General features: G+C 43.4%; 1 protein-coding gene across 1 annotated transcript in view; it reads right to left on the bottom strand.

The window, feature by feature from the left end:
• LOC102446383 (myosin-1B) overlaps nt 1-10,751 on the bottom strand; it is a 29,480-nt gene extending 18,729 nt beyond the window's left edge. The window contains exons 1-14 of the mRNA XM_075903408.1: nt 10,648-10,751; nt 10,380-10,429; nt 8,094-8,331; nt 7,866-8,009; nt 7,617-7,773; nt 6,350-6,377; nt 6,141-6,249; nt 5,945-6,037; nt 5,680-5,743; nt 5,478-5,576; nt 2,420-2,523; nt 2,202-2,340; nt 513-631; nt 264-413 (exon numbers count right to left, since the gene is read on the bottom strand). Coding sequence (XP_075759523.1) covers nt 264-413; nt 513-631; nt 2,202-2,340; nt 2,420-2,523; nt 5,478-5,576; nt 5,680-5,743; nt 5,945-6,037; nt 6,141-6,249; nt 6,350-6,377; nt 7,617-7,773; nt 7,866-8,009; nt 8,094-8,297 — 1,410 coding nt within the window. The 5' untranslated portion in view covers nt 8,298-8,331; nt 10,380-10,429; nt 10,648-10,751. The remainder of the gene's footprint in view (nt 1-263; nt 414-512; nt 632-2,201; nt 2,341-2,419; nt 2,524-5,477; nt 5,577-5,679; nt 5,744-5,944; nt 6,038-6,140; nt 6,250-6,349; nt 6,378-7,616; nt 7,774-7,865; nt 8,010-8,093; nt 8,332-10,379; nt 10,430-10,647) is intronic.
• Nucleotides 10,752-10,981: the final 230 nt, after the last annotated feature.

Here is a 10,981-nt window from a genome sequence, read left to right on the forward strand (position 1 = left end):
GTTGACTGTGCGCTGAGTGAAGAAACACTTCCTTTTGTTTGTTTTAAACCTGCTGCCTATTAATTTCACTTGGTGACCCCTAGTTCTTATATTGTGGGAATAAGTAAATAACTTTTCCGTATTCACTTTTTCCAAACCAGTCATGATTTTATAGACATCTCTCATATCCCCCCTTAGTCTCTTCTTTTCTAAGATGAAAAGTGCATGTCTTTTTAATCTCTCTTCATATCTCTCTGTCTCTCTGTCAAATCCTTGCTCCTTACATCAAAGATCTCAAAGCCAGCAATGTCCAGCACTCCAATGAAGTACTGTCTGGGCTGCTTGGTATCCAGCTGCTGGTTGATACGAACGACCATCCACAGGAACATCTTCTCAAAGACAGCCTTTGCCAGAGCACCCACCGAATTGTGCACCTAAACCAGTGGGAGAAGGACTGGAGTTACCATGAAAAGCAGAGAAAGAAGCCCTGGGGTGTTAATTCATATCGTGCTTTCTAGTTCACCAATTGTTACCTGCTGCACTGTTTGACCTTTGGTCACATATTCATTCCCAACCTTGACACGGGGGTAACACAAGGCTTTGAGCAGGTCAGCTGAGTTCAGACCCATCAAGTAGGCAGCTTTATCAGCCACTAAACAAAGAGTGAGAGGAATGAATTAATAGCTCCGAGATAGGCTTCAGTATCTTTTATAGTGACTAGAAAAAACAATGAGATCTGTTTGAGTTTCACCTGCTGCCACATAATATTAACAACTCCAATAGATATAGAGTTTAGAGTTTCCTTTGGTTCTTGATTTGTTTCTGAAAAAATTTTGTATTTGATTGAGAGGGTCTGTACAATGAGGCTATGTCTACACTACAATGTTTTTTGGCAAAAACGGCCATTTTTGAGCAAAAACTGGCAGAGCATCCACACCTCAAGTGCATTTTTGTGCAAGAAAATTGACAGAACAGAGGGCTTTTGCCAGTAGAGTTATTCCTCTCCCCACGAGGAATAACTCCTTTTTGCGCTACAGCTCTTGCACAAAAAGGCAGGTGTGGACGCACCGGAAGGGTTTTTGTGCAAGAAACCCATATCGGAAAAAGCACAGGTGCTCTGATTGCCATTCTGTGCAAGAGTGTCCATGCAGTGTGGATGCTCTCTTGCGCAAAAGCACATCACTTTTGCGATGCACTTTGAGGTCTGTATGCGCTTATTCCACAAAAGGCTTCTTGTGCAAAAACCCTGCAGTCTAGACTAAGCCCAAGTGTATAAGAATTTGTCCAAAAATACCCCAAATGGTCTCAGTAAAAATCATCAGAGGAGAAAGAAGCAGATGAAATGGTGAAAGGACCTGATTTTCAAAAGTGAGGATCACTTCCAGGGGATTGTCAAAACCACTTCTGCAGATTATGTACCTGGGTCCCATTGGTTTTCTATTGATGTTTAGACACTCTTGAAATCCCAGTAGGCAAGTATCTGAATCTTTAGGTGTCTAAATACAGTTGTAAGTCAGAGCCTAAGTGGCTAAAACAATGCATTTCAAGCATACCTATAGAATCTCTGCCAAAGCATTCTAACACTAAAAGGTAACCTTGGACTCTAAAGCTTGTTCCCCAGAAGACTAAACAAAGTAAAGAAATGTATTAAAATCGTCTTTCATGTACGGCATTTTGTGCCTTCGGTTATCAGGGTACATATCCTGTTGAGTTTATGAAAGTTTCCATCTGAAAACAAAAATGGGCTCACTAAGGATATTTTATTCCATTAATTTGCTACATGTGTCTCAAATGCACTAAATATAAACATTTAATTTTTAGTATTCAATCATCTTTCATCTCTGTAGCCTAAGAACTAGTTTTTTGGCCCCTTCTCTGGCTGCCCTTTGCAGTCCAGGCAACCCAAAGCACAAGAAAGATTATCTAAAAAGGTGGCCTATGATTTGTATGGTGTCAAGATGGTTCAGTGGGGGCATAGTAAGGATGTAGAGAATGTATGCTGGGAGTTGGAGGGAGTGGGGCCAGAGCCCTTTGCATTTTAGCATTTCATGGCCAACAGAATGGTCCATAGAGATCAATGCCAGCTGATGCAACTAAGATCAGCTCTTATAGTCAACTTCCCAGGCCTCAAACTGTGCCAGAACCAAGCTCAGGCCAAGTGATGAGTAAGGCTTCAGTTTTTGTTTGTGTTATTGAGAGTTTGGCTCAGCTTTCACCAATACCTTCTGTGCCATCTGGCTCCGCCTGCTCCTCTCGCTGCTTCTGCTTGAACTTCATGTTCCCATAGTGCATGACTGCCCCAGTCAGCTTGTAAATGGCTGTTTTTTCCTCAGCAGTGAAGCCCAGGATGTCAATGGCGCTCTGCCAACAGAATCAGTAACGTAAAGCTCTTGTCTAGTAGAGTTAATACTCTACATAATCATTCTTAAGTGTTACTCACGTCTGTGGCCATCAGCTCTTCCTGGTCATCGATGCTGGCTACAGTGATCTCACCTTGACTCACGAAGGGGAAGTCATAGGGGTTGGTGGTAATCAGAAGCATCTCTGAAAACAAGCATGGATACCAATGTTTATGTGCTGCAGTTTGTCTTTAGGCACATATTGATTCCTGACCTCGCTCAGGGTAACACAGGGCTTTAAGGATATGGCTACACTCCCTTATCAACCCTGCTTTGAGGACCTCATGCCTACAGATTCTGAATTTCCAACCTGGCATAGCTGCATCATGCTCCAATTTTATAATTCATGGACTCAGTTCTCAGAACCATGATGATGCATCCCTACTGCTCACAGAACTGAGTCATACATTCTGTTCTTAGGAATCCAGGCTTGAGCTGCATCCACACTGCAAAATGATGGAGCTTGGCCCAGAGTCGCACTGAGACTTGAGGTTGAACCAATCCCTAAGGGCATAGTGACCTGAGTCAAAACTGAGTCTGAGCCTGCACTAACAATGCAGTGTAGAAATGCCCATGTCAGCTTCCATAAGAACGGCCGTACTGGGTCAGACCAAAGGTCCATCTAGCCCAGTAACCTGTCTGTCGACAGTGGCCCGCACCAGGTGCCCCAGAGAGTGTGCACTGAAGACAAAGATCAAGCGATTTGTCTCCTGCCATCCTTCTCTAGCCTCTGACAAACAGAGGCCAGGGACACCATTTCTATCCCCTAGCTAATAGCCTTTTATGGACCTAACCTCCATGAAATTATCTAGCTTCTCTTTAAACTCTGTTATAGTCCTAGCCTTCACAGCCTCCTCTGGCAAGGAGTTCCACAGGTTGACTGCAGGCTGTGTGAAGAAGAACTTTCTTTTGTTAGTTTTAAACCTCCTACCCATTAATTTCATTTGGTGTCCTCAAGCTCTTCTATTATGGGAACTAATAAATAACTTTTCTTTATCTGCCCTCTCCACACCACTCATGATTTTATATACCTCTATCATATCCCCCCTCAGTCTTCTCTTTTCTAAACTGAAAAGTCCCAGTCACTTTAACCTCTCTTCATATGGGACACGTTCCAAACCCCTAATCATTTTAGTTGCCCTTCTTTGAACCCTTTCCAACGCCAAAATATCTTTTTTGAGGTGAGGAGACCACATCTGTACACAGTATTCAAGATGTGGGAGTACCATAGTTTTATACAGGGGCAGTAAGAGATTCTGGGTCTTATTTTCTATCCCTTTCCTAATAATTCCTAGCATCCTATTTGCCTTTTTGACCGCCGCTGCACACCGTGTGGAAGTTTTCAGAGAACTGTCCACGATAACTCCAAGATCTCTTTCCTGATTCGTCATAGCCAAATTAGCCCCCATCATACTGTGCGTATAGTTGGGGTTATTTTTCCCGATGTGCATTACTTTACACTTATCCACATTAAATTTCATTTGCCATTTTGTTGCCCAATCACTCAGTTTGGTGAGATTTTTGGAGTCCCTCACAGTCTGCTTCTGTCTTGACTATCCTGAACAGTTTGGTATCATCCACAAACTTTACCACCTCACTGCTTACCCCTTTCTCCAGATCATTTATGAATAAGTTGAAAAGGATTGGCCCCAGGACTGACCCTTGGGGGACACCACTAGTTACCCCTCTCCATTCTGAAAATTTACCATTTATTCCTACCCTTTGTTTCCTGTCTTTTAACCAGTTCTCAATCCAAGAAAGGACCTTCCCTCTTATCCCATGGCCATGTAATTTACACAAGAACCTTTGGTGAGGGACCTTGTCAAAGGCTTTCTGAAAATCTAAGTATACTATATCTACTGGATCCCCCTTGTCTGCATGTTTGTTAACCCCTTCAATGATCTCTAAGGCTGTGTCTAGACTACATGGCTCCGTCAACGGAGCCATGTAGATTTGTTTATTGGGCAAAGGGAAATGAAGCGGCGATTTAAATAATCGCGGCTTCATTTAAATTTAAATGGCTGCTGCACTGAGCCAACAAACAGCTGATCAGCTGTTTGTTGGCTCAGCACGCTAGTCTGGATGCTCCGCGGACAACATCAAAGCCCTCCTCTAATGACACTTCAATCTGAGACAGTTCCTCAGATTTATCACCCACAAAGGACGCTGCAGATTTGGGAATCTCCCTAATGTCCTCAGCCGTGAAGACTGAAGCAAAGAAATCATTTAGTTTCCCCGTAATGGCTTTATGGTCCTTGATTGCTCCTTTTATATCTCGATCGTCTAGGGGACCCACAGGTTTTTTAGCAGGCTTCCTGCTTCTAATGTACTTAAAAACCATTTTGTTATTTCTTTGAGAGTGTTTGGCTAGCTGTTCCTCAGAATCTTTTTTTGCTTTTCTTATTACATTTTTACACTTGATTTGACAGTGTTTATGTTCCTTTCTATTTATCTCACTAGGATTGGACTTCCACTTCTTAAAAGATGCCATTTTGTCCCTCACTGCTTCTTTTACATGGTGGTTAAACCACGGTGACTCTTTTTTAGGTCTCTTGCTATGTTTTTTAATTTGGGGTATACATTTAAGTTGGGCCTCTATTATGGTGTCTTTAAAAAGTTTCCATGCAGCTTGCAGGGATTTGGCTCTAGTCACTGTGCCTTTTAATTTCTGTTTAACTAACCTCCTCATTTTTGTGTAATTCCCCTTTTTGAAATTAAATGCCAGGGTGCTGGATTGCTGAGGTGTTCTTTCCACCACAGGAAATGTTGAATGTTATTATATTATGGTCACTATTCCCAAGCAGTCCTGCAACCGTTATCTCCTGGACCTGATCCTGCGCTCCACTCAGGACTAAATCGAGAATTGCCTCTCCCCTTGTGGGTTCCTGTACCAGCTACTCGAAGAAGCAGTCATTTAAGCCATTGAGAAATTTCATCTCCGCTTCTCTTCCTGAGGTGACATGTATCCAGTCAATATGGGGGTAATTAAAGTCCCCCATTATTATAGAGTTCTTTATTTTGGTAGCCTCTCTAATCTCCCTCAGCATTTCAATGTCAATATCACTGTCCTTTCCATCAAAAGAGTTAAACATTTCTTACCAATTAGTTCTGGCTTCTTGTTGGACATGATCTGATAAAAGATGTGGTAGCTTCTCTCCGCCTTGAGCTGGAAAGTGACTCTGGATTTCTCCAGCAGATCTGGCCAGGCAGGTAAAGTACAATTAGACACAAGAAAAGACACGGGGTGGGGGGAGGGGGGAAAAATACAGAGAATTGTGACCCTTTAAGGAACATTTCTTACATGTTTCAATGTCAGCAGAAGCCAGTTTCCCTGTCGTACCAAAGTGGATTCTGATGAATTTACCCTGTAATAGAAAAAAAATCATTTCATTAAAAACCTTCTGAGGTAGACTCCAGGAGTGGGATTTACAAAGCTGGGGAGTCCTTGCAACGTTAGAAATCTCAATTTCAGCCTAGATTTATACTATCACATTCTAATGATAGGACTGTCAATGGCCCATTGCACTGCACTTGTGACTAGGAATAATTCTGTCAAGAAGACTTACAAAGCGCGAGGAGTTGTCGTTCCTCACGGTCTTGGCATTACCAAAGGCCTCCAGCAGAGGGTTGGCGCTGATGATTTGATCTTCAAGGGTCCCCTACAAAGCAATAATTATTGTCAAATTAAGGTTGCTATAGACCTGTAAGTAGATGGCAGTTTCAGAACAGAGCATTTAATTCCATCACCAGTTTCCAACTCACATGCATTTTGCCTGGCTCTTCCTTCTTCTTCTCCCCAGAAACTGCAATTGTTGCGAAGTACTGGATGACACGCTTTGTGTTCACAGTCTTTCCAGCACCGGATTCTCCACTGTCCATTCAAACAGAGAAGCAGAGAACACATAACCAAAGAGTTCTCCCTGCAGCACTCAGCAAAGCCAGCGCAGACCAGAGCAGGGAAATATACATACGTGATTAGGATCGACTGATTCTCCCGATCTGTGAAAGAGACAGAACAAAGGAGACTTTTAAAAGAATTACTGGGGAACATGGAGCTGACTGAAAATGGAGTGAAACAAATAAGTGCTGGGATTTGCAAAGGGCCTCAGACCATCAGGCAACTAACTCAAGTCCATGGGAGCTGGGAATCTATCTCCCTCAGCCCCCTTTGAAGAACCTAGCCATAATAAATGATAAACATAAACCCACGCAGAACAATGGAGCCATCACAGGATACTTGTGCCCACTTCCCTTCCACACAATTCCCTCTTACAGAAATCCGATCAAGCAACTTCTCTGCACAGCAAAGGCGTATACCGAATAATAGCCTGACCCTCATTTTATAGCCATCGGTTTAGCAGCAGTACAAAAACAGTGTGACGTCCGTGTGTTTGAACTTCCACTCATGGTGTGAGGGCATGGAGGATTCTGATGTACCACTTTGCACAAGTGTAAATGACATACAGCACCCAAAGTAAGGGTTCCTGAGATCAGTGTTATGGTTTGTTTGACAATTCTTCGTTGGACTCAGCTAGAGCCAGGATGTTCAGTAGCAGATAAGGACGCTCTATACATTTTCAATTAACCACACCCTTATGAATTTTGGTAAAGATTTGATTGGCCTCTCTGAGGCCATGTCTACACGAGGAAACTATTTCAAAATGATTAAATTCAACTTGAGAATTCCCGATTTAACAAACTCGAACTTGCATATCCTCACTATGGGGAAGCATCAAAAGTAGTCCAAGACAGGCTCCATTAATGTGAATGTACTACCTCAGACTTAGAGCCCCAGGAAGCACTGGGGAATAATTAGTTCGAATTACTCTGCGGAGTAATTATTTCGAAATAGCAGCACTGGAGCGTCCACACTGCTGTTATTTCAAAATAACTATTTCAGAATTAGCATTACTCCTGATGAAAAGCAGGAGTACAGATTTCAAATTCCGTGGCCCATTATTTGAAAATAACAGGCTTAGTAGTGTGGATGCTCCACTTATAAATTCAACCTTAGGGGGGGTATTTCAAAATAAAGTCCTACTGTAGAAAAGGGCTGAGAGATGGGCTACTGCTTGGGTCAGGTTCAGTTTGTCTTTGAACAAATTCTCGTTTGCACATTTTTAGTATTGAACATTTTCAGTGTCTTTAGCTGCACATCATATTTCTTGGGCGGAAGATTGTGCCTATTCTTAGGAAACTTTCACCATATAATCACGTTTCAGTGGCTGAGCCGCTCACCCGTTAACATGAACTGATAGGCGTTGTCAGAGATGGAGAAGATGTGCGGAGGGGCCTCTTGGCGCTTCTTGCCTCTGTAAGCACTCACCACCTCTGGGTTGTACACTGGCAGCCACTTGTAGGGGTTGACAGTGGCACAGAAGAGGCCTGAGTAGGTCTGAAAGAAAGGGAGAGAAGGCAATTGGATTCCACATGGTTTAGTGTAGCTGCCAGTTTGGGAGGCACAGGAAGGCTTCAGCGTGTACTTACATAGATCATCCAGGCTGCATAACGCTCTTTGAGGTTATACAGGACAGCAGGTTCATGGAGATGGGTCATCATTGCCATGTCCTCAATTTTGTCATATTTGGGAGGGTTCATGGCGAAGACTTGATCTTCCTTAACAGTCAACGTCTGGAAGGAAACAAGGGACCCATTTTTGTCAGCTAGGACACAGGAGGAACAAAATGCTATTCTTTACCCCTTGGTTTTACTTACTTCTCCTTTTTCCGTCTTGACTGTGGCCTTCCCTCCTTCCCGACTCTGGAGTATTCCTTTCACATAGGATTCCTTGGGATGCGCCACAAAGACCGATGTCTTGGCATCAAAAGGCTTGTTCTGCGACTCAATTCTCTCCTTCTCCGACTTGCGGAGGAAAGGAGCTGCCACCCCAAAGACGGCCATCTCAGCATCCGAAGACATGGCTGCGGTTTAGCTAGGGCCCCTCAACAGCAAGCTGTGATGGGGAGAGAATGTGTGACATTAACCCATATGCTGTTTATTTAGAATATTCTGCCCTGTCTGTTTCTTATACTTGTTTAACTAGCCATGTGCTCCCAGCTGCCCCTGAGGAGGTCTGGGTGAGAGGTTCTCTCACCTATTTATGACCAGACACTAATTCTGAGCTTTTCTTATCACAATGTTAATTCCTCCCCTATTTATAACCTTACCTATTCATAGCTCTATAATCAGAGGCCCTGCAGTTCCTGGGATGCCTACCATTGGCTACCCACATTGGTTGATAGGAATTACATACACAGATCCTTACAGGAGAGAGCAGGAAAAGCCAAAAACATACTAGGAATTTTGAAAGGCCTCTCAGGTCCTCTTTCCTTGGCATAAACTAGACAGTGTGTGCTGCTTACAGTGAAAGAGTTGTTGCAGGCACTAGGGACTGAGCATGGAGAGGGATAAGACAGGCTGTTATTTTGAGGCAGAATTGAATAATAAAGATAGTGCTGTGGTTGTAATTTAAGCTGATCCTAGAATCCAGGAATTCAGGAATTCTGTTCCCCAGTGTATACATTCTTTGTATTTGGCTGTATTAAATCAACACAAGTTGATCAAATGAGCCCAGCTTTACAAATGATCCAGTCTGGTCTGTAGAACGGTACTCAGCATTATTTACCACTGTCATCTGCAGACTTGCGCATTGGCAGAGACTGGTTGGCATTGGGTTAAAACCAGCCCCTCTGTGCCTCTTTTAGAAATCTGCCATGAGTGATGAGCCTACATGTAAAATCGCTTCTTGAGATCTAGCAGGTTACTTGTTTTTAAATCATTGCAGGTGGGCTACACTGACTGTGCTTTTTTGTTTTATCGGAATGTCACATGGGACGAATTCAAACGTCTTATTGAAGACTAGGTATATTATGTGTACAGAGTTTCTTTTATCAACCAAACTCATGATCTCATAAAAAAAATCGAAAGCTTGTTTAACAAGATCTGTTTTCTGTGAAACCAGATACTTTGGTATTAATGAAACTTAATTAATTGATTACATTGCTTTACAAGTTCCCAGCTTTTCCATGGTTTTGCCTGGGGTCAACATCAGGCTACTAAGTAATCTTTTTTTATCCTTTCTAAATATTGACACAATATCAGCTTTTTTCATTCCTCTGAAATTATTCCAATGTTCCAAGATTTGTTAAAAATCAACATTAATTGTTCAGAGAGGTCCTCTGCCAATTATTTTCATACACTTGGGAATAAGTCAGTGCTGCCAATTTAAGCAATTTAATCTTAATAGTTATTCTGTCTGCCTATCTCTCTTGCATCAGTTAACTAAATATTACCAATACATCTTTTTTGCCATTACTCCTTTTATAATTTCTTTATTTAACTAGATAAGAACTACGCAGTGCATTAATGGCTCCGTCAGACTGGTCAGGGAGTTGGTGTGAAAGGGCCACGAGCTGCCTTCAGTTTTGCCCGTAACCCTCTTCTGAAGGCAACTCACGCCTGGCTCTCTACATGCCACTCACTACGCTGCTCTGTGCAGCAAGCGATGAAAACTTTGTTTGCATTTACCCCAGAAATGCGTGTCTCTGCCAGCGAGGCCACCACTACTGTCAATCATATTGGGGGCAGAGGAGGTTCCGGCAACATGCTCATTAAAAGAATGAATTTATTCTGAGGACATGTCATTAGATTCGGTCCCCTGGTAGGCACCCCTGTTGGGCTCCTCTGGCCTGGCTTGTTAGGGATCTAAGAGCTGGGGCTAGGAGCTCACTGCGTATAATTGTATTGCAACGTGGGTCATCGGGAGCGGTATCTCGAGGAGGGCACTGGGCAGCCCAGCATCAGCGGTCTGTGGTTTCAAGCCCAGTCACTTTAGGAGCTGGCTGTCATGGCCAACACAGCCCGAGCATAATATGCAGTGCAGTTACACAATGGGCATAAGCCCACTGGGGACACATTGACTATCATGCAGCTATATAGATATGCCAAACTAGAGGGTCATTCACACACACATCCTTGGAAATCAGGAAATCAGAATCTTACCTCTTTGGGGTTCCCAGGTGGATAGTATGCAGGCTGGAAGCCAGTCAGTACTGTCAAATAGAAACAGAAATTCCCTTCTTACTGCTGCATGAAACTCCAGTGATAAAGGGTAGCTTGAGAACGGATCGGTGCCTTGAGAAGTGGATTTAAAAATCCGGTTGGCACGGGCAGTCCCTGCTGGCTATGGGTGCTAGCAGCAGCAGGAATGGAATGGGATGTGTGGAATGCAGGGTGGGCTTCCCCCTGCTTTCAGACCCTACACTCTTACCTTGAGCTCTCTGTGAAAGGACGAGACAGACTAGTCTGAGGCGCCTTTTATAGGGTGTGAGCTGCATACGCAGCAGCCGCCTCCTCTTTCTTAGGTCAAAACCTTTCTAGCAGCCTTGTCTCCTAAAATAATTCTCATTCATATTAGATGTGAATGGATATAATTAGACACAGGTCCATGAATCAATCTCCTATAAATACTTTGACAAGGGAGCTGGGGGGGGGGGGGGGGGGGGGGCGTTGGGAAGGTAAAAGGGGCTGCCTAGAGTTTCTGCTTTAGGGGATCCTGAAATCAAGTAGAAGAGAGACTGTAAAGGGTCCAGTTCCTGTAATAG

This window comes from Pelodiscus sinensis, chromosome 20 (assembly GCF_049634645.1).
Source record: "Pelodiscus sinensis isolate JC-2024 chromosome 20, ASM4963464v1, whole genome shotgun sequence".
NCBI lineage: Eukaryota > Metazoa > Chordata > Testudines > Trionychidae > Pelodiscus > Pelodiscus sinensis.